Source organism: Coturnix japonica, chromosome 2, assembly GCF_054131305.1.
Source record: "Coturnix japonica strain WE chromosome 2, WE-NBRP24, whole genome shotgun sequence".
Classification (NCBI taxonomy): Eukaryota; Metazoa; Chordata; class Aves; order Galliformes; family Phasianidae; genus Coturnix; species Coturnix japonica.
The window spans coordinates 30,401,003-30,425,704 of NC_140664.1; the positions used below are offsets into that span (position 1 = coordinate 30,401,003).

Sequence of the window (24,702 nt, forward strand, 5' to 3'; positions counted from 1 at the left end):
CAAAAGTTATGCTGCAGAGTCTTCACCTTTCCATTTAAGATGGTACAAAAAAAAAAAAAAAAAAAAAAAAAAAAAGGATTATAATTTCAAGGAAAGCCCCATCTGTCCTGCGAAGATGACAAATCAGCCTAATTCCCTGTACTTATCTGAAAGCTCTCTTCCTTTCAGTATCTAATATCAGTAGGGTAAGCATCAGGCAACTCAGACGTATTCCACTAACCTTGTTAATATAAGCACAAAAATAGTCCTCAATCACAGATGTTTAAACAAGCAATTGTATTTTTCCCCTTCCCTTTTCCAGGATCTATATCATAAAGTGAGCGTTCATTTATGGCCATGCTTTTCCTACTGACCTTCAACAAATTTTCTGATACTCTGGGCAAGACTCCGGACACTGCTGGGAAGGTTCCAAGGGTCTTGCTTGATGTGAAGTCGTAGCCTCTTTGGACAGCTAAGCTTCGGTTCCATTTCCTGCTGAAACTCTATGCGAAAATAAAAACTATATTTTTCTCTGTATAAATCTCTTGACAAAAATCACAGGAAGGCATTATTTCTTCCTAAATGCTTTCACACCACATGAAGGGGTCTTCTTATTTAACTCTTGTTACAGTCAGACTGACAGCTGTCTAACAATTGACTAACAATTGTCTAAGCTCCCCATTTAGTCAAAGGAGAAAGAAAGCAGCAATCAAAAAAATAACTCCTGAACCAGGTATTTAAGACAATAAAGTGACTGTCTTCATGGAGCAAGAAAGAGCCTGGATCTTTAAGAGGCAAGTATATGCAAAATTAATCCAATCAGAAAATTAAATTTTAATTAAGACAAAGTTACTTATTCTTTGACCTAGTCTCTTAAATCATACAAGTGTCCCTGGTACTGTTCCAGAAGTTCATGGATAACAAGAATAAAACATTCAGCTTGTCCATACCTTGTGACTAATTGAACATTTATTATATCACTGAAAGGTTAACGTTTTGGTAACATGCTTAGGCTGAAACACTGAGAAACTTAAGTAAGCACAAATGCTCTAGGTTCATTCTCGTAGTCTTGGTCCCAGAATTGGAAATGGAAAAAGAGAAGGTAAGTAAGAGGAAGATTTTATGTTGACTCCCAAACAAACTCACTGAGTACTTGAGGCTCCACAAGACCCAGTCACTGGTAATTATGTTCTGTTGACTTCAGTGGGATTTTGGTGATCTACAGAAGTCAGAGACCTGCTCTCTGGCCATTTACAATTAGCTTTCTTTGTGAAAAGACATGCGGCAGGGCCAAACCAAACCTACCGCACAGTTATACTCTGCAATACAACATTCTGCCTCCCACTGACCTTTCTTTTTAATTACTTTTAACTTTTTGCTAAAAAAAGTCCATAGTGTTTTTCATCATAATCTTATGGCTATCACCACTTGCCTACTAACACGTTCAGGCTTAGCAATTTTGTAAGTAGTAGCAGAATATCTCAAATTACATTGTTTGTTTTTAAATCAGTAATATTTATGTAAGCATATAAATGGTATAAATATTACTGTGATTACAAATTTACATTTGCAAATTGTACATCAAATTTATTAATAGAATATGTGCAAAAATGCCTACAAAACAGATTAAAATAGATTAAAAACTGCTTCAAAAGTTGAGACAAGTAAGTAATAAAGACACCTGCAAGACACAAAATCAGTCTCTTACTTCAAAAAAGTCAGCAATTCTATAGTCAGTTCAGAATCTACAATTTAAAGGTGACCTTCCAAGACAGATGAAATATATTGTGCAATAGAAGTGTTAGAAACAGGTTTTCCACTAAGTATGAATTTTCCAAAATCAATTATCAATGAATATGGCAAAAATAAGCAAAGCTGTTTTTTAACATCCTGCTCAGGGAGTACATAGCCACATCCATATACTTTTCAATCTGCCTTTTGATTCAGATAGACAGAATTTTTACCTTGTAGGCCTCGGCCCGGTGTAAAGTGTTTTGTCTGTTCAAAGGCCCTCATCACAGCTGGTCCTTTCAGAAGACTGACAATTGAATCAACCTGTTGTGAACAAAGTTCTGTGAGACAGATGTTATCTATAGCACAGATGTGAAATTCTCTATTTGAGAAACACAGACTAGTAGAAAACAGCTTTGGATGCTTTCTTACCTAATTGCTGTAGTTAAATCCCAGGGTTAGAGAATGTTACTAAATAAAAGGGCCTGTTTAATCTGCAGTTTTTAACTATTTTCAGAAAAACAGAAGGAGAAGGAGTAAATACATACCATCCCAATAAACAGTGGAAAGCAAAAGTAAAAAAAAATAATAATAATAAAAAATAGCTAGAGACATTGTAGCTGAAATATGGATGTTACTACTAAAGCCAAAAAAAATAATCTCATACTTGACCAAAAAGATGTTCCAAACAGCTATGGAGTTTGTCTTGTTTATCATGAGAGATTCGAACACTTATGGGAAGTTCATCGCCTGAAAAAATATTTTAAAATTTAAAATTGTTTAGAAGGTTTGGTATATTTTCCAAAATATAGCCTGGGTAATCTTTGCACATATACTGGTACATTGGCCTTCAGGACTATACCTACTATAGTTCTAGGCAGTGAAACACAGCACATTACTCAGAATCACAGGATGGAATTATAGAATCACCAGGGTTAGAAAAGACCTCCGTGATCATCCAGTCCAACCATCCACCTACCACCACCATTTCCCCACTAAATCATGTTCCTCACTACAACATCTACAAGTTACTTGAGCACAATCCCACAGTATGCCTTTGTTTTCCCCACATAATTTGGATTAGGCACACAGAATAATATAAAAATAAAACTTAGAGAAAGGATCGTTTTTAATATCCAAATGGATGTGAATTTAGGCAATGTGCCCTAGATGACTGCTTGAACAGGGGATTAGACTGGGTGATGTTAAGAGGTCCCTTCCAACCCCAGTGATCCTATGATCAGAACACAAGATTCTTCTGTGCTGGACAACACAGACCCAGCAAAGTAGTGGGAACCTGTAATTGAGAAGATCACAGCGTCACCAAAAATCATGGAATTTTTATAGGGACTGACTCTTCACAATCTTAATGTTCTTACTACTGAAATCATAGAAGCATAGAATGGCCTGGGTTGAAAAGGACCATAGTGATCATCTAGTTTCAACCTCCCTGCCATATGCTGTTTCTTATAGTTTTACACTTAAACAACAATACAGTAACCAAACCCTGCATTTGATACAAAGCTTTTAGTGGTATAAGTGGTATACAGAAAGTTGTTTTCTAAGACAACACAAAGGAGGACTCTCCTAGGTCACTGCCCTCAGTCACTTGCACTCTCAGAAGGCAGAAGATGCAAGCCGCACTCTTTCAAAAAGCATGAAAAATTGAGCTACAACTGGTTTTCCCCCTTGCTGTTACAGTGACAGGTAACAAGTAGTCACTTGATAATTTATAACCCAAATTTATTCATGGTCAATCGAGTCTCATTTTTCTTATGTCAGTGAAACACTTAAACAGCAGTTTTGTCTCCTTGATTTTCTTTTCAGCTTTTTTAGATGTCCTTATAGCCAGCAGTTATAACCTTTCACAAGATTTTATTTGTAACAAAGAACTCCAATCTGAAGTAAGGCATGCTAGCTTTGGAAGCAGAAGAAAATTAAGTCACTCAGATTGTGAGAGCTCACTGAGTGGCAGTACCTATTGCCATTAACACTGTATCTGCACTTGACACCTATACTTTCAGGTAGCTAAAATCAGTACCTGAGTGTTGCTTCACTAGGTCATATCAGTTTGTCAGTATACTAGGTTGAAGATAAAGACCCTGCGTTTTCTTCATCTCTTTTCTCTGTACCCGCTCTCCACTCTTCAAATTTCTTGAAAGTAGCTGACTAGAATTACATTATTTATAAGGTATCTCAAATACGTTGCATAATGTCATAATATTTCCTTAAAAAATCCACTTCTCGTGAGATGACCAGCACTAAAATTTTCTTTCCTTATGATCAAGTCTCAGTGTTGGCTCACATTCAACTAATATCCCCAGTTCTTTCTGTTTCTAAATCACTCCCAAATGATAAACTAACAGCTTAGAGCAAATATTTTTATTATTAGTCCCTGAGTATATGACCTTGTATTACATGCAGTTAAATCTCATCTCATTCCTATTAGCAGCTGCATTTATTTAAATTCAATTTGTCATGGCATAAACAAAAATGTTCTCCTATGTGGTCTCACATTCCTTCCTACAAACATACACAGCCATATCCTGCATTCTGGATGCTGACACAAGCTGGGCAAGCATTCTGTATTCACCTAAAATGCTCTTTATTCTGTATAACAAACCTTCCTGACAAGGACAGGGAATGAAAGTGGTTAAAAGTAGTCACTCTAAGAGCTCCAGCTAATTCAGTCTATCTACAGAGGTGCTGGAATGCAGTCTCTCTTTCACAGAAGGACTATTTAAGCGCAGCTCTAGCTAGGCAGAAACAAAACAACACACTTCTATTACCACGGAGGAGGGAATTTTTATAATGAAAACAGCAACAAAACTGCCAGGTAAATGAAAAGAATAAACCTGAGTAAAAGGAACCAATGACAGATTCATAGCTTTCTTTTCTAAACATACCTGAATCCATTTCATCACTGTGAAAGTAAGAACTGCATTGGCTGCTACAAATGCTGGTGAATGATGCAATGGAGTTTCTGTTGCTGTTGCAGTCACTTCAAAAATAAAACAAAGCAGAATTAAATAAAGCCATGTCCTTTTACACTGTCATTATATCAAAGTTATGGATATTTTTTCCCTTTTCTGCTTTTGATCTTAATGATGAGACGCTCCTTACAATTCTTTATGAACAGTAAAGATCCCTGTACTTAGGCTATCATAATTTACAGTCATGGTACAATGCAGACAACTAGATTCTCTAACTCAGTGATACCATATTCATTCTTACCTTTGCATTGCAAGCATTTGCAGAGTGAAAATGTATACTTTCAACATGAAACAACTAAATTTTCTTACATGAGTGACAGTGTTTGAATCTATTTCCTCAAACAATTCAGTAACTCTGCATTCAAATTCTGTACTCAGTCCATAACTATTACAGTATTACCAAGTACTCTGGTTTATGGCTTCCAAACTAGAACTCATATTGGGCTTAAAACAGATTTAATCCATTTCATTAGCAGAGAAATTCAAATTCCAATTTATTTATCTCTACCAGGATGTCTTAGTTTCAAGCTGGGACAGAACTGCTTTCTTCAGAGTGTCTGGTATGATGCTACATTTTGATTCTAGAAGAACAGTGTTGATAACACACCAATGTTTATAGTTGCTGCTAAGCAGTATTGTACAGAGCCAAGGCCATTTACAGCGAATGGCCCAAGGAGCTGGGAGGGAACAATATCAAGACAGCTGACTTAAACTGTCCAAAGGGATATTTCATGCTATACAACATTATGCAGATGGAGTTTTTGAAGGGGGTTCATCTCATCTGTTCCACTTGCAAAAAGGTAGCTAGTCAGGCATTGGTCAGGGGTGGTGAGCAATTGCTTGTGCATCACTTGTTATATTCATTCACACATAATTTTTTTTTTCACAACTATTATCCTTTTTCTTTTAGTAAATAGTTTTGTATCAGCACAAGAGATCTGCTTTGTTTATTTTCAACTCTTTCCCTCATCCCACCAGGAAGTGGGGGGGGATGGTGTGAGCAAAGGGCTGCATGGTGTTAAACCACAACACATCCAAAATACATCTTATTTGCCCATCTTTTTCAAATGTTCATACTATGAGAGATGTAGACATTTACATATATAACTTCAGTGCAAATTTTTATGCATGAAAATTTTCACCCATATTGGTCTAAAAAGGAGATTTGAGGATTCAAATTTGAGAGTTTTTTTCTGCTGTTTTCTCTGCCCTAGATACTACACTCATTCACCTCATCCTTTCTCCCAACAATAAATTATTCCATACTGAAAATAGACACAGAACATATCTACTTTTGCAGCGTAGAGTAAAACTTGACCTTTTGTACTGAAAAAACTATGAAGAAAAAATTGAATTCCAAGTCTTCAACAGTAAATGATTTATTCACTTCAAGAAGATAGTCCAGATTCAGGAAAGGATCAAGTAATTACCCAGCAGAGGGAGTCTTAAAAACCCCAGAGAATACAAGATAAAGTACAAATGTACCTAAAGCACACTTCAATGTAAGGAATTAGCTCTGGTTCCATGAACTGGGTGTACAATAAATCAAGACATAAATAGATATATTTTACATATTTTGCTACAATTATTCATTCATTCATAAGCTTCCTATTTGTTTTGTTTGTTTTTGTAAAAATAGAAGTCACCATTACTATTTTTGGCATGGTAACTTACCTACTCAGCTACAAGTGAGCAGGGAAAATGTTAAATTGAACCAATGTGGCATAATTACAATCAAATCCACTGAACAGTATAGACATCAATAACATGTCCCTACAGTGGATGAACAGACCAAGGAGTATTAAGAATTTCTGGCCGGATATTAAGAAATGTTTTCTAACTCATTCTGTTCACATACAAAAGTCCCCAAAGGGAAGATGAAGGTTATTTAAAACAGGATTGTGCTAAGTATGAGAAAATGAAACATGGGAAAATGAGAAACAGATTACACATAACAACTATATGCCATATCAGTCTGCATTTTATTTTTATTTTTTTTGAGTGTGTGTTATAGAATGAGGCTCTACAACATAAAATTAGGGCATTCTAACAGTTGAAATTAGCATAGTAATTATTATAATGTCACAATGGGATCTGAAATTTTCATGTTTTGCCTAATGTAATTATTTAAACAAACAAAATGGAAAAAAAAAAAAGTCTAAAAAGGAAGAAAAAAAAAATTCTACTTTCTAGTTACAATAATGAACCATGATCATGAACATACATAGCCATGGAAATAAACAGGAGGCATTAGTTTCGGATTAATCTATGTGTGTTCAGTATCACAGTTCACTGCTCTGAAAGTAATGCCTTCCATTTATTTCCACGGAAACTAGAACTGACACAAAGAACACAGTAACACCAGCTGATAAAGTCTGAATGACAGAACACTATTTTCCAACACAGTCACCATCATTAGCTATGCATATTCACCAGAAACAAAGAAAAGCCTGCATGCCATGCTCTTAAAAATCTGCACCAGCAGAGGTGACCCACTATGGCTGCTACCACTGCTGAAGTGCACCGCCCACTACCTCACTGATTTCCCTTTCACACTAATGAACATCAATGCCGTTTTTTCCCGTAAGGAGGAATTTAGTGACACACTTTTGCTTCATATGCACCATTTTGTCAGACTGCTCCTCTGCTGCCATCTGTCACATGGCAACGAAATGTAACAGAATACTGGTGGTAAGGTTCAACCTCTAGTCTGCCGTACCACCAACATCCACCTTGTTGTGGGCAAACGTAATAAATTATGCATTAAATTAAATTAAGCATTACTTTTGGAGAAACCATTGTACAATAAAGCCTTAATTCACTTCTGCTAAAATTTAATTTAGATTTTACATCAAGTGTAATTAACCAGTTCTCTCTAAGCATCAGACAGTTGTCTTTATAAAGACCTGTGCTTGCTATAATTACTTCTTCCTTTTCAAATTTCTTTGCATTTTAATTCCCAGTGAAGGTGGTGCATTATGAATTCTAGATGTATGATGCTGCTATACATAATACATAATATTGACTGGAAGAAGAAACAGAATATGTGTTGAGAATCAGACATTTTTTCTCCTTGAGATCAGCAATAATGGTGGCTGTGGCCCCTTGCTTTCCATGGCAAACATTCAGATTTTGCTGGGGAGCATCGTAATGTAGACTTTCTATTGCTTACAAGTAATCTATAGAAAAGCTTTAAAGCTCTGTCTGTAATATCCTATTAAGTTTAAGGATACTGAAGATCTAATAGCTAATCTACATGCAAACAATGTTATTTTACATGTCTTGTAACATATCTTGATGCCAGTTATTCTAGAAATGTCAGCATCACTTGTTTTTATATTCTTTTTGATTTTATACAAACACAGAGGCTCAATTCATTTGACAGACAAACAAAAATATTATTAGTAAAAGTACCTGTAAGAATCTCTGTTGCTGATAGTATCATGACCAGAATCTTCTTGTTCATCACCTGTCACACTGAAGCAGACTTTCTTTCCGTTCCTTTCCCCCTTTTCATTGTCACTGTCTGCTGGTATTAAAGGCTCAGGTGTTTTACGTTCTGATCTTGGAGAATATGTTATTGAAGAAAGAAGGCTGAGGGACAAAAAATAAAAATAAAGATTTTCAGTGATTTCAAAAACAATCCACCAACAGAGTATTTGTCATCAACATCTTCCAAATATTATCCTATAATATGCCATGAGGTTACCTTAATTCAGTCCATGTCTGTTTGAAACAAAGGACAAAAGTGGTATATTCTCCTATTAAAAAGTGTTACAGTTGACTTGATGATGTTTTAATCAATGAAACTAATTAACTATTCAATCCTCTATGAAAGCAAGATTCCATTTGGGGATTAAATACAGCCTATTCTTGGAGACATTTTATATTAATGGAACTACCTTTAGGCATAAATCAGGTGCTTCTCAGCACAAAACAAGGCAACAAATGAAACAAACTATTTCTCTGTGAAAAACATTTATTTTCTCAAATACTACTGTAGCAGATACAGCAGCCTGCATCACAAACTCTTTCAAAACATTTTAAGAATTCTTATTAACATGCCTGTGTTATTTCCTCACATTCCAAGTGCCTCAGTCACTATCACTAGTAAAACTGATGATTAATCTACAAGCTTCTGTGAAGAGCACAAAATGACATCCAGTCAAGAACAGAGAACAGTACAAACTGCTGTATTTGGAAATTGCACAGATATTGGAAGCAAAAAGAATGATATTCCTGAGTGATTAATTCATATTGAGAATGAGATGTTCTCATTTACTTTCAAGATCAGAACAGATAATACAGACTACCCTTTTTTAATTTCTCTTATTGAAACACTCCATTAAAACATTGTTATCAAACAGTGTTTGGATTTGGAAGGCAGCATTTTTCTTGCAAAAACTTCTTTCTAAATTGTAATTTTTCACTAAAATCAGATGACACTGAGTTCTTAAGAAACCAAGAAATTGGACTCTTTAGAAATGCAATAGCATAAACTATCCCCACAATGCTGTTTGTTTACTGTAAAGTAGTGAACACATAGCTCAAACAATGGCTCTGTCTCACTGAAATCAGAACCTGATTGATGTTAACACAGGGTTTGACATTAACTTGAAGAAAGCAATGAATGTAAACAAAGCTTTTTAACAATTTCTTTTATCATTTCTGTGTGGGTTTCTCCTACTAAAAACTAATGAGACAGACTGACAAATCTATGTATCAGATATGTGTATCCTGCATACAGGAAAAGGTACTGATCCTAACTGTAACTGAAATGTAGATAAATTATGTATACAATAAAAATAATTCTACTGGATCTTAAAATCATTCATCCTCTAGAAAGACATAAGTGGGCTACACGATGCCTTAGTGCTTCCTATCAGCGTTAAATCATCACTCAATTCTTCCCTATCACTTAAGCAATCTCTTAGCAGGATATCACAAAGATGGGAAGGAAGATGGAGCGTGCACTTTACAGCAGTGTTCAGTTTGATCTATCTTCTCCTTTTGTGTTATGAAAATGTAAATATTAAAAAATCAGTTCTTTGTAATACTGCTAAGTACAGAATGCTCTGAACTTCAAAATACTAAAAAAAGGAATTAGACAAACATGTGGCAGGTGATTCTAACTTTTCCAAAAAGATCAATTTCAAGAACACCCTATAGCACTGTCCACTGGAAGATGAGGTAAATAATAATTAATATATACTTTGCTTATTTTCTCATGTTTTCATTATCACCTCCTTTTAGGATAAAAAAAGAAAAGGCCTTTGGACAGATACATTCTGGTAACTTCTTGTGGATTTTGTTCTGCAAGAAAGTAATCGAGAGTAAGAAACAAACAAGCATAATGAATTGCTATTTCAGCTCCTGAAAATATCTTCCCCCGAGTAATTATTTGTCAAGAAACAGACAGACTATTATATCCTGTTCTTTTATGCGACTGTTTAGTCACTGTTGCCAAGATCTTGGAAAAAGACTGATGAAGGTAGCTGGAGCTTTTCCTAAGGGAGCTGTTCGCTTTCTCCCAGCATGCAGGCTCTTTTTCTAAGGAATTTTTTTTTTTGCTGAACTACTATGAACGAAAGCTGGAACTCTGGATAACAGAGCTCTGGAGATGGAGCTCCTGAGGTCACTGAAGTGCTTTTAGAAACCCAATTCAGGGAGTCTAAAACACACAAAACCAGACCTGGTTTCAGAAAAACACATCAATCATTTTAAACAGACTTATTTTCTCAAGTGTTACTTCTTTTTAAATATAGCACATGCTCATTGTATTTTCTTTGGAGATGGTCTACCACAAACAAAACTGTATTAGACATCCATCTGTCAGAGGAGAAATACGTGTATGAGTAGTAACTAATAGCCAGAAAGTCCCTGTAACTACAGAAAAGGAAGAAAAAAAAAAAAATTAAAATTAGATATCCAATAAACACAGATATTTAAAACTTGACCAAAATCTTTATGGATTGAACTAATCTGATATGGATGGAACCCAAATAAACACAATTCTGCAAGTATGTCAGAAACAAAAGATGTAATGGTCAGTCTGAGAATTAAGAATGGAAAACCATCCCCTTTCCCTTAGAAAGAAAAAAGAAAAAAAAAACAAAAACAAAACAAAACCAAAAAAAAACCAAAAACCACCACCAATGCAACTTGTAAGTTGCTCTGACTTTTCCTCAGTCCATGCAGAACAGGAAGTGCTCAAGCTCCCCGACAGATATCTTTCAAAAAACACCTGGGATCATGGGAGGCTGGTGACTGCATGTGAAACAAGAATATAAGGTCACTGTGTAAGAAAACAACTGGAGGCACTTATTCTTGTGTTAATGCTAGGCAACTGGCAACAGTACTAAAGAAATACTGTGATACTGTTAAACTACTTGAACAAGGAGTCAAAGGAGCTTTGAGAGGCTGTGGGAAGGGAATAAATGCCTTTTTGTTTGTACCTTTCTTTTCCCGTTCATACTTCCTATTGAGGATCCATAATGAAAGTTATTATGGAGATGATGCTAGGAATATACAATCTTCTCTTACTCATCCCCTACCCATAATTCACAAGCTCTTTCAGGTGAAACACACATCTTTTTCAGTTCTCTTTCATTCACTAACTGGAGAGGTTGGGCAGATATCACTGCCCCTGGATTTTGAGGGCAGGGACAAAGATCTTAGCACAGAGCAGAGAGATCTGTAACACAACAGAGCAACAGAGCAATTCAGTCATGAATGTTATTGTTGCTCAGGTCAAAATGAAAAAGCATGCTGTACAGACTTTGTAAAGTTCAAGGATCTACATGTTTAAGTATATTTGACCTGTTTGAATATTCTATCTCATTATTCTTTTTCTCAGTAATCCTAATATTACCTCAGGAGGTAGTTAGTAGCTGTAACTGAGTTCTGATGCAATACACTATGGACTCCTCAACTGCTCTCACCCAGCTAGTCCTGGCTTCCCTCTTTCTTTTTCAGCAGTTCTTCACAGAATAACAGAGCCATACATTACAATTAATTTTTTACTGTGTAACTATTACTTTTCCATCTCAACAATACAAAAAGATTCCTACTCAGAAACAACTATGACAGCATAAACTATTTTATGGTCTACAAAATAACAGAAGGATATACCACCTTTCTAAACTGAAAGGAATCACTTTTAATTTGATTTGAATTAACACATCTTTTAAATTAAAATAATTATGCAATTTGTATTTTCAAAAAGAATCATTCATATCACACATGGAATCTCTCAGAACAGAATCACCTATCATTCTTCACCCTCAACCCAAACAGTCAGCTCACTTACCTTGCAACTGGAAAAGTACATTTTAAATGATCATCCTAAATTAGGACAGACTCTGATGTGACACTAAGCATCCCATGTTCTAATCAAGTGTCCCAATCACTCAAGCACAGCTCTAAACCTAGAATCCTTCATTAAGGCTAATTTGTTTTTTAAAAATGTCTAATAAGCTAATAATCTTCCTATCAGTAAAAAATAACTTGCCACCAAATTCATCTTCAGGACTATTTGGCCACTGATGAGTTATAAAGAAGCTAATTATGTAGCTCTGCCTCTTGCTTCCGATCCTAGCGAAAGCATGTTGACATATGTATTTCATATTTCTCTCACCTCAAAATTATTGTTCCATACCACAAAAAAGCTACAAACAAATGGGTAAAAAATAGATGCAGAGGAAAAATGGAAAGAAAAATTCTGCAATTCTTACAACTTCATCAGTCAATATTGATTTTTTGATTCCATTATACGTATGGTCAGATTCATTAACGCCGTCAATGGAAAAATTTAAAACAAATGTAGGCAGCAGCATCCACTTACTCATCTATCTGACAGACACATGTTTCCATCTCTTTCAGTGCAGTTTGTAATTTGAACAGCAATTTCTGGTAGACATCTTGTGTTTCTAAATCTTCTTCTTTTAAGAGGTACCTCAGACCATGACCCTCTTGGTGGCTGAGAGACTGTCCTGAAGGAGCAGCCATAGTAGTAATGCTATGTTGAACATAAATCATAGGATTCAGTTTACCTAGGAAAAATGCAAAGCAGTTAGATTTATATATTTATATTTATATGTATTTATATATACATTTTTTATTAAATAAAATAAGTAATAAAATTTGAAATATTTACCCACTTGAAGCTTCGTGTAATTATTTAATTTAGCACATTATTTTCCACATGCAAGTCTAAATAATTAAGTAAAAAGTTGGCACGAAATTATAATTAGCTTTTATTATGTTTGAAAGCAAACAAATATTGAAAACAGGATTTCATAAAGGTTTGACTTAATGTTTTATGGTTCTGTAACAGAACTGTTGGACTTAGTTCCTTCGCACTCTACTGGCCTACCTTGGTCAGTGTTTTTATTTCCCTTTTCATGTGAAGAATGCTTCCTGCTGTCTAACTGCACACCAAAAGCACTTCCAACAGAAGTTGAGGTTTTAGGGTAAGAGACTTCCATTACATTTATATGGCAATTGGTTGGACAGAAATCACTGCTGTGAAGAGGTGAAATCTTTGATTTGGCTTGCTTGAAGGTAGGCCAAGCTCTGTTTTTTAATACTCTTGAAAACTAGAAATGGGGAAAAAAACACAAAATTTTGAATAGCAGCTTTTGGTATATCAGCAGTCATCTGAAAAACCTTAACTACATGACTAGAAAACAAGAGCTATAACACTGGCTATACTTCAATTCTTAAATCCCATTTTTGTAAAAAAATAAAGTTTTATATATATATATTATTTTTTAAAGTAAATGATACTTTTTATGAATATAAAAAGTTTTGTACCAAGAAGACAATTTATTTTCCTTGGAATACAAAAAATACTAAACGGTGTTCCAGGAGAGGAAGCCTAAATGTACACCCTATGATCCAGTGCTGTATTTCACATGACATTTATAAACATTTCCTGACATAGACACAGTTAAACAAATTTCTATAAAGAAAAATTCTAAAATTTTAGTTTGATAAAGAATACAGAAAATAAAGAATTTGCAACTATAAATTATGAATTTCATAGAGAGACATGGTTCTCCCTGGTGGTAAGCATGGGTGCACTAGTACTACTGACAGCAGGTCGGTGAATGAGATTGTTCCCTTCTGCTCAGAACTGGTGAGGTTGCATTTCGAGTACTGTGCCCAGTTCCGGTCTCCCTGGTACAAGAGAGACCTGGACAAACTGGAAAGTGTCTAGCAAAGGGCCACAAACATGATGAAGGAACTGGAGAACCTGTGAAGATAGTCTCAGTCAGTTGGGCCTGCCTACAGAAGGATGAGGGAATCTTATCAACATGAGCAAATACTCAAAGGGAAGTTGCACAGACTGTGGATCCAGGCTCTTTTCGGTTGTATCCATTGACAGAACAAGGTGCAAAGAAAGATAATATTGCATAGACCTTCAATAATAAGTCAGTTAAGAAGCATAACTCAAGAATAAGAATATTTTGATGTCAGTGCCAATTCAATCTATTAGGTTTTGACTAGCACTTTAGCTGCATCAAGATATATCCCCTATGACAAGCAGCAGCTTTTTTGTGCTGGAATTTCAATTTCTGTTTATTTTGGTGAGATTTTACTTCAGCTTAGTAAACTCTTGATTGATAAATCATATTTAAATCTTCATATTAGAACATGATCTGGAAGGTTAGAAGAAATCCAATTATGGAATTGTTCAAAGGCGAAGAATGTACAAATAGTTAAGAAGGGCACTAAGGACATTCAATGATGAAAATGTTTCTGCAAGCAGTACATATTTCTCATCTTAGTCTCCCACACATCATTCTCCAGAGAGACCAAATGCCTGGCTAAGATTTAATCAGGTCATAAGTCAGGCCCGAAATTATTTTCATGTATGTGTTGAGAAACATCTGGGACTCATGGTACTAGATTCCAAGTTTATAATGAGCAAAATGTTCTGATAAAAATAATAATAGTAGGAACTTCAGAAATCTATGGGGCTTCTATTTATAGAATTCAAACTTTCGCAGTGAAACCAGGAGCCAAGCCAAGCTCAGGCATTCTGAAAGTCTTCTGTAACTATGGTTACCTTTACCTTGCCAAGAAAACGACCTATCTGTTCCTGAAATTCACTGCATTATTAATTGTTATTAAAAGCTCTAACTGTGAAACTAACGATCTTTCAATGGATGAGCTTTAAAGTGCAGTTGGTATCAAGTATATTTTTCTAGACAGAACAAGCATGATGAAAACCTCCCCAAGGCTTATTCACATCCAGCATAATACAATAAAATTTCACTTATTGTCTTGGCCTCCTATAAAGAAACTGTACATCATTCTCTCTCTATATATATACATATATATTGTTTTACTAGAGGATAGGTATAAAATACCTCACGCTACTCAAATTCTACATATGCTATTATTAATATTACAACTAAGAAATCTGCTTTCAAAAGAATATATTGAATTTAAACTGTTTTTAGAAACATGGAAATCTGTAGTTCAGGCAAACGGCTGAGAGCCGGGATGTTAAATAATGCAGTATCAGTACCACTTTAATCCATCCTTCTGGGATTCAGCTCCTGAGTTTATTCCATTTTTTGTTTGAGACTACCCTATCCAAGTCTTTGGAAGCCATTTTTTTTTTTTGGTCTTTATCCCACACTGAACTATGCTTACAAGCTTCCCTCCTCTTCCTTTAGAAAGCATGCAACTTTCAGCATAGGAAGTATCAGGACAGACAAATTTTTAAGTGTCACAACTGAGATTTCTTACAACTAGTCCCTAATTCCTAATAAGCAGATGTTTTTTAAAAGTCATACTAACTGGAAGGGCATAAGAGATGAATGAAAGAATAACAATTTAATATTTAAAATTAAAATGTACTAGAAGGAAAAACAATTCTGCTGTTATCACTTCATCTTTGGTTAAAATCTGCCAGTTCACAATATTGATCAAGAACAATAGCCCTTTTGTAGGAAATATGTAGCTGATTCTATTTGCAGCTGAACACAGCAAACAAGAAAGGATATGAACTACCAAGTGTCTAAAAAAGGGATGATAAAAAGCACAGCTTAAAAACTATTTATGTAATAACTCAGTTTAGGCATTTAAGGCTAATCTAGGCTAATATAGCTAATCTTTCAGCCATATTGTTTTCACTGTAAGAAACATTCAGAAGAATTATTCAAATGATACAATTTTGCTTGTTTCTTTTCCCTTAAAAGACAAATGTCACACAGCTTAAGACATGCAGGCCATACCTTTTTATAACTAGAAATTCTTCGGTAGATATGTTCAATTTTCTCACTGCAAATAACACTGAATTTACTTTGAAGCTCAGTAGAGATTACTTCACTTAAGGAACTGAGGCTGTTGCAGTTCTGCACAAACTGCTCATCACTTTTAGCCAATGCTTCCAGAATCTGAGAGATTAAAAACAAGATCACATTATGAAATAATATGACTAAAAGAACCCTTTACTTATCATCCCCTACAATCCCGGTTGAAAAAGCCAGATACTCAGTTGCCTTCTAACATTATAGGCATTACCTTCACAGAACTAAATCACAAGAAACAATGGAAATCTGGAAAGCAAGAAATGTTTATCTGAATTTGTCACTGTCATAAATTATACCTATAACAAGTAGTTTCACTTGGCTTCTCGTTATGAGAGAGTTCTCATAATGGATTTACTACTAATTTTCTACTAATGCAACCAACATGGCTCACCTGAAATTCAGCATCTACTGTAATTACTTTAGCAGCACATATTACAAAGAGCTTATGAACCAATTCATTAGTTGTAGCAAACATGTAATGCCATGTAATGAATATTTTCTAAAAAATGAACAAGCATATAATAAATCTGAGTGATTTCCTTTTTTTCATTCTTTGCAAAAAAAATCTTTTCAAAACATGGGATAGTGAACAGAATAAGCTATACCGGCCAGAAAAGACTGAAGTATTGCTATGACGAAAATAGTCCCAGCAAGTGATGATAGAAAACTGAAAGAAAGGAACCTTAAACAGTTGAGGGAAGTATACAGCGCTTTTTTGAGTAGAATATTTATTTCAGGTACTGAAATTCACTGCATGATGGAGCATGGGAGATGCCTATTGCAGCTGCATCGAACCTCTGATAAATGTATTTGAAAAGCAAACATTTAAAGCTTAACAAAGGTCTAATAAATGCACCCCAAATCCAGATTAACACATATAAACAGAAGTGGTTTGAATTGTCCCCAGGAGGATAGAGGAAAGACTAACTCTTTTGCAACAATGAGTACTTACTGCATTAAAATATCCCAATAATTTTGGTTACACTTGCAATGTTTTTGTTTAATTAGTAATATTATTTCAATAATTTAATGAACAGATGAAAAAATGTCTTAACTGCATTAAAATTAAGTAACTTTTGCAATACAACTCTGGTTACTTGTCACCAAAACACAGTAAAGCTTTGCATAGGATCAGAAAGCAATCCAGTATTACTTCACTCTACTATATATGATGCAGAATAGAGATGTTTACAAATGCAAAGCAACAACAAATACATGGCAAGATGAGAGAGAAGGAAATGAAGAGAAGCATAATACCTTACTGCAAGTGCAGAGTTTACATACAGAGCACCAAGAACCATTTACAGACAGCTGTTATTGATAAAATGCCACTGCAGCCATCATTACTGCCATTGAGAAAAGGGGTCTGCTCATTTTGTTATTGTTTTTAAATCACTGGACATCTTTTGATCATTATCACTTTTCTAACAGTCATATTATTAAAAAACAATATGGAAGTGTAATCTTTGAATAATTAGCCAGCCTAAATAATAAGGGTTATGACACAGCATTAATTATGGCCAGAATCAGAGTACTGAAAGTCCTGAATGCAACAGTGGGTAAGTATTTCTTAAGCAGTTAGCAATTATTACCTCATTTCACATGCTGTTATGAATATAGGAAGAACTAACAACTTTCAGGCCAGTGACTTTTAGCATTAACTAGACCATTTCCAGTCTATGGGGCTGGATGACAAGCATCCCAGGGTCTTGAAGGAATGTACCAATGTGACTGTCAAAACTAAGCTACTGGGTGGCAACCCTGACTACAGTAGGAGAGCTGGAACTAAATGACCTTTAAAGGTCCCTTTCAGCCCCAGACATTCTATGAACTATCAACAAAAAAAACCTTCACAATCCCTTTCATTACCTGCATGTTTTAATATTTGGAAATATTCACTGAGAAAAAATTTCTGTGTAAACTCTTAAGTTGCACTTGTTTTGCATTTTGCCATTGCTAGTCCCCGCTATACACACAGCTTTATTTTATTTTAAAACATAAAAAGACAGATGCTGTGCTACTTCTATTACTGAAACAAATTTAAATTGTATATGCTATTTTGTTTCATCAAAACCATATTTGGAAATTAGTGCCTATCTTCACAAAGTTTTGAAACCTTCAACTTTATTTGAAGTTTTATTTGATAATTAAGAAGATAGGAAAAGACGTAGGAAGAATGGAAGACTGAAGCTCTCTAATGTTTGCTCAATTTAGAGGCTCAATTTATAACCACATCATAACTTATTTTATTTCCTGAGTACACAATCATCCTTCTAACTGTAACAGGAACAAAGGTTACAAGATATTAAATGAAAAGCATACAATCCTAAGCAGAAAACAAAACATGTTGCTACACTGGTATTAAGCTTAGCAATAATAAACACATAGAAAAATTGCTTCATACCTTTGCAGTCAAACTGAAAAATCCCTTTGGTTCAATCATTTTTTCTAACACATGGCACTTGATTCCAGCTGTGCTGTCATACTCGTAAACCACTCCATACTCCAGATGAACATTATCAACAGTCAGGCTTACATGATCTTTCTTCCCATCTATTATCGCCATAGTATTAAACTTGTCAATTACCTCTAGAATAAAGAAACACAAATCAGCAGAGGAGCACTGGCCATTGAAAAATGAATAATAAAAAGGACAGAGGAAAACCTTCCAGGAATAGGTATGGTCCGATGATTCTACTTGAAAATGTACTAATATCCCAACTAGGAGTTGAGGGATTTAAAAACCAGAATGCCAAGTAGTTTATAAATGTTAAAATACTGCTACTGCATGAACAGACACGTCACGACAGACTCTTCACAGAAAAAGTCATTGTTGAAGGGGACTAATTCAATTTCCCTTAAAATTTAGAGCTATACAATGCAAAAAAACAAACAAACAAAAAAAAAAAAAAAAACCAACTGGAAATCTGAATAATTCAAAATAAGTCAGATGAAAATGTCCAGAAATGAAACCACTACGTCAGCATTTACTCAGACAATACAAAATTCTCCTTAGCCACCTCTTTAATTATCATCCTTATACATGCATATGAATCCAGACTTATCTAAATGTCAATTGCCTGAAAATAATCTGAAGGAAAGCTGATTTGTTATTTCTCACACAGTAGTCACTAACTCATCTAATTTAACATTCAGTGATTACTAGTGGTGACAATTCAGATAATTCCCAGCATTACAAATGAAAATTGAACAGCTTTTTCCTAAAGTGTTCACAAAAACCCTTTTTTTTTAATAAGACATAACAATTTTCAAAGAACAGCATGTTAAATTTACATTTTTTGAATGCAGAAAAAAGCAAACCCTTATGTAAAGCACATCCTACTGTCTGACTGAAGTTTCATCTCTGAAAAATAAAGACGAAACACTGCCTGTCTTTTCCTTGCTACTTACACCAACATTCTGAGAAAAACAAAATCAAGCCAGCACCATATACCTTCCACTTTGCAGTCAAAGGCATCTCCTCCATCATCACCAGGGGGTTTGGCATTTGTTTTCTGAAGATCTTCCTGTGCACTTTCAATGCTGTTGTAAATCCATTGTATAGAGTCTTGCTAAAAAAGCAAACAAACAAACAAAAACAAAAAAACTTTTACAATTGCAATTGGTAGTAAATTGTCTAAATGCTCTCAAAGATGGAATACTTAATTTAGTGTCCTGATTATTATAATCTCTACTACCTTCTGAACCCAGTTAAAAATAGTATTTTGAAAATACGGAGAATTTTGGCTTTGGTTAAAGCATTTCAATTCACTTATTTATTTTAAAATATACTGTCATGAACCGGTAGCAAATCTGTGACAGTATGACATCCATCGGTTTCATGTTTCTGCCAAAAATACTCTAAGACATTTCAAATCCAACTGCAGATTGAGAAATATTTGAGATAAGAAATTGTGAAAAAATATAGAGAAAAAATGTTTGCTTTGCAAAATCTGCAGTTCCTCCATAAGACTGACAAAGATTATAAAAGGCCAACCAAACATACATCACGTCCACCTAATCTATCACCCATGTATCACTGGCAAGAATACTACACACTACAGACTTCGTTCTTTTTTTTTTCCTTCTTGATAGTTACTCTATTAGATGTTTTATTTTACAACCCAGTTATCAAAACAGTAAAAGGACAGAATCTCAGGCCCCAGAAGTTCATCATCTTATGTAATTGAAGTGCATGTGAATACAAGAACAGTGGCTTGGTCACAGAGCCTATGAAAGCCATCTGCAAGCCTTTTATCTTGTTTTCTCCCCTCACTTGTTTAGACACATGCCCACCACATCCATATGGATGGGCCTACCAAACACGGCATCTACAGAATGCTCTTCTCTTCCCCTTACACTTCAAATGAAATTTGACTGCCAGTTAATCATTCCATCTAAACTGCTATGGCAGAATAAGCGACACAATTATGACTAATCTGAATTCACTGAATTTAAAAAGAAGTTTGAGTCAAGAATTCAGTGTTAAGCAAGAACTGTAAGTTGAATGTTGAAGTGTTCAGGCAAAATGCCAAATACATCAGATTATGCTTTGATAATATACAATATTCTGCCACTGTCTTTAACCCATTAGTCCCAGACAACAACATTTCCACACAATCAAGGTACCCTTTCTGTATAGGTTCTGTAGTTTCATCAGTGCCTTACTTCTCACTGAAAGACATTGAAATATTTTAATAAGGGCCCCTGACTTTCAGAGTCCTCTGTGAATTGTTGGAAGATACCTATGCATAACCTGAATAACATAAATGGTTTTGAAACCAACTCGTCTTTGTAGGTACACCTGAAAGTTTGAAGCTTATCTGTGGAGACTAAAAGGTTACCTTGGCTCAAACAAATGGGCAGCACTAAGACTGCCATGCCAACATCTAACAATTGATGTATGTTGTGCCAAAGATTTCCTTTATTTCAGAACAACCTACTTCAATAGGAAGTCAACCCTTCAAAAGCTAGCACAAGATACATTGCTATATAATTTCAAACCGTTTTCTCTAAATGCAGCACAGGGGTAATAAATCAGGCATATATCTGTCACAACATGATTAGTATCACTGCAAATTGTTTGGAATTTCAAAAAGCAAAGTCAGTATTCTTTCTCCAGGCAAAACCAAGAATATAAACACTGTCCAACAGAAGTTACACAGTTATTCATACTGCAGTCATCTGATACAAAACTTCATGAACCAAGCAGCTTGGAAGACTCCTCACACTGAGAAGTGGAATATTCAGAACACAGAAAAAGATTCATTTTCAATTATGAAACTGCCAACCACAGGAGAGACTTCAATATTCATGTTAATTAAATGATATAGTAATTACTTACAAAATAGGACAAATCCATAGTCATCTTCCAAATAATTAAAAATCCACATTTCTGATTAGTAAATTATAGTTTAGCTGTCTTGGTACCAGTAGGAATACTGCCGTCTAGACATTTGATAGCAGCAAATTCTAAACAATGATTTTCTTATAGATTCTCATGAATCTGGGGGATTTTAGTTATTAGTGATTTGCTAAAGATACGTGGTTTTTTTAGATTTAAATAAATAACCTGAATAGGAAAAATTGGTATGTATTCCAACATATTACACAAGTGGATGCAAAAAATGAAACAGCAGTGACAATGCATATAAATTCATTCCAGCCAACAGTAGTTACTCCTCTTTCAATGTCATTAACTTCTGGAGGAATTCCACACATAGACAAGAGAGAAAATGCACCTGGTACTAAAAAAAAAAAAAAAAAGAAAAAAGAAAAAAAAAGTAAAAACCTTTCATCATAGCCAGCTTTACTATTTGTGCACATGGGCTCTTTACATAGCCCATATTCATATACTTGAAGAATAGGTGAAGTCTATCTTTCTATGCATGCAACAACTTCAATTTCATACTGCAGTTAAAAAAGCACAAATGTTCAGACATTCTCATGAAGACAGTATTTTCATGACACAGTTCCAATTCTTACTTAGAATTCTTATCTCATTTCTATGCAGTAGGTTTGAGAGAAGGATTTCACTCCTGATTTTAATTGGATTTTTCTTCCCAGTTACCATGCTCTGAAAGAATTTGTGAAGTTAATTAATGATACCAGCTCACAGTTTATGAAAAAATTGCAGGAACTTGGAAAGATTACATTATACAATCAGAGTGGTTTTGATTTTCTTCCCTACAATTTGCATCTTGGAAGACATTAGGTTTTCTCCTAAACTCATGTGAAAAAGATAACAAAACAATGTCTATATTTAAAAAAGGGAACTTTTGTGCCCTTGAACTTCCATTTATTTCCAGTATTGTACTGCAGTGGGACCACAAACGGACCTTCATAGACAAAACGTGGGCTCACTGCTTTCTATTTGCTGAAGCATTTCAAAATTCTAGAAGATCAGCTTTCTGCATTACACTCTCAGGCTAATGAATAGGCACCTACCTGCATAAATCCCTCTTCATAATGATAAAAGTAAACCTCCTACTGCTTTCAATAAAAACCTGAATCAAGCCTTTTAAAATACAGTATTAAAAGTTAGCCGTAAGCTTGTATTTTTCAATGCAGAGTTTAATCAGATCTTGAACATCTGTAATATACTGAGCAGTCTTCAGCTTTCATAATTCATCTGGATTCCTTCCATTTTTATTCACCACTCCTTTTCCCTGCATCACACTCAAACACAATGGGTGCATGGACAGAGAACCACACCACGTTGTTTACTTTGGTTGCAGGGATTATTTCAGGAGAAAAAACAAGACAAAAATTTGCAAGATTAACAAGTGCAATGTACCTGCATTGGACGCCGATACTTCCTGCATGCTGTGACATGAGCAATAACACTTGCATGAGTCTCCTTGCTGACATTAATTCCATTCACCTTTATTATGCATTGGCCAGGGTGGAGACCTGCTGCAGCTGCCACTGTTCCTATTAAAAAAAAGACAAAAACAACAACAACACAAAAACATGTAGTTGACAGACTTCCTTTCCTAAACTTTTCCTTTAAAGCATTTAAAACATTTCCTTTACATTCCAAAAGCCCCTGACTTCAGAGTGCTTCTGAAGTCAGCTGGACTTAAACAAAACAGAGTTCCACTGACGTTTCCAAGGATCCTGTCTGTGTTTTTGTCTTTTTACCAATTCATTTATAATAGTCCTTACAATTTTAAGCAAAACACACAAAGACAGCAGAGTAGAAGTTCTAAGAAACATCAATAATTTGCAACAAAATCTATTTGTTTTAGCAATGTAAAATACATAGTTCAGCAATTTATTTCCACAGTAGAACAGCCGTCTTCAGAAAAATCCTCCATGTCCACTGAAAGGGTACTGAAAGCCTGCTGGATTATGACCACCCACCCATTTACTTCCTTATGCCTCTCTTGCTATTTCTAGAAAGGTGTAAGTAAAGTCAAAACCTACTGGCTAGAGAATGTAAAATTGAACTGAACTGAATTTGCATGGCTGACAAGTAGAAAATCACATTACAAGCTGTCAGTTAAGCATATCCAACAAAAAATAATAGAAACAATACATCTCTGTTCCTATTATTTTTAGGTATTATCTGGTCATGGCACTGTTTAAAAAAATAAAAGCTGCAGGAATAGATGATAGTTGCATTTTAAATCTAGCATCAATTAAAGTCTTTGGAAATAGTATTATTCCTAGCTATTGTAATCTACAAAAGTCTTGTAAATAAATTATTAAATGTCTCTCAAAAAGCGTATATTTTATTCTTCAAAACAGACAACAACAACAAAAACCATGATCCCAATTCAGCAAAGTGTTTAAACATATGCTCAAAGTCTTCCAGGCTTAGCAAACCACACAAGCAAGACTTAGGTACGACTGAGGCTAATTGGAATAATGTACGTGCTTAATGAATAAGGATAGGCAGTTGAATTGAGAACCAGGTGCAGATATAATTACCACATCAACTCAACAGTCTGTAGTTTATTACTTTCTCTCACAAAATCTAATTTCTGGCACCACAGCCTAGCAAAAATAAAAAAAAAGAAGTCATCGAGCTTGTTCAAATCTGGCTGCTTTGCTTATCAATTCATTTTAAATTCCTCAATTGCAAAGGTAGGAGGAGGTGAAAGGACACAACTGTCCCATAATAGCTGAAAATACAGAGGTAGCTGGCTTCACCATTTACTGCTTGCAATACCACCGACAACAAAAATGCTTTACTTCTTTTATTATCAAGGCACCAATCCAAAATTTATCAAGTTGGGGACAGTATTCACAGGATAATGAGTTTTTGGATTTGTCAGCTATTCATCAACCTGTAAGGAAATCACAGCTTTAATATACCTCACCTTAATTACTCGGTGGATCTTATTTTGATTCATCACAGCCAGGCCAGTTACATATAAAATGTATAATTACTTCTTGCACCGACAGCTCTTATAACTTACCTCTCCCAACAGCGTGGACAACTGAAGGGCCAAAGCCTCGGATCTGGAACCCAAGTCCATCTGCAGAGTCAGGAATCTTCACTGTCCTGATACATGCAAAAAATAAATACAAATATAGTTAAAGGTTGCATTTTGTTAATTAACATAAAAGTGGACAGCAATAAGTAGGTTGTTTTTAACACCAAGGTGTAAAATCCATCCTTTCAGTCAGTTCACAGATTCAGATTCAATATTCATTTTCTTGAT

At 35.0% G+C, this 24,702-nt stretch overlaps 1 protein-coding gene across 2 annotated transcripts in view; it reads right to left on the minus strand.

The window, feature by feature from the left end:
- PREX2 (phosphatidylinositol-3,4,5-trisphosphate dependent Rac exchange factor 2) overlaps positions 1-24,702 on the minus strand; it is a 158,328-nt gene that overhangs the window by 54,939 nt on the left and 78,687 nt on the right. For both annotated transcript variants that reach the window (XM_015855723.3, XM_085539455.1), the window contains exons 19-30: positions 24,457-24,542; positions 22,827-22,963; positions 19,485-19,602; positions 18,435-18,619; positions 15,953-16,114; positions 13,078-13,300; positions 12,547-12,754; positions 8,118-8,297; positions 4,617-4,711; positions 2,378-2,460; positions 1,944-2,034; positions 354-482 (exon numbers count right to left, since the gene is read on the minus strand). In XM_015855723.3, the coding sequence (XP_015711209.2) occupies positions 354-482; positions 1,944-2,034; positions 2,378-2,460; positions 4,617-4,711; positions 8,118-8,297; positions 12,547-12,754; positions 13,078-13,300; positions 15,953-16,114; positions 18,435-18,619; positions 19,485-19,602; positions 22,827-22,963; positions 24,457-24,542 (1,697 nt within the window). The remainder of the gene's footprint in view (positions 1-353; positions 483-1,943; positions 2,035-2,377; positions 2,461-4,616; positions 4,712-8,117; positions 8,298-12,546; positions 12,755-13,077; positions 13,301-15,952; positions 16,115-18,434; positions 18,620-19,484; positions 19,603-22,826; positions 22,964-24,456; positions 24,543-24,702) is intronic.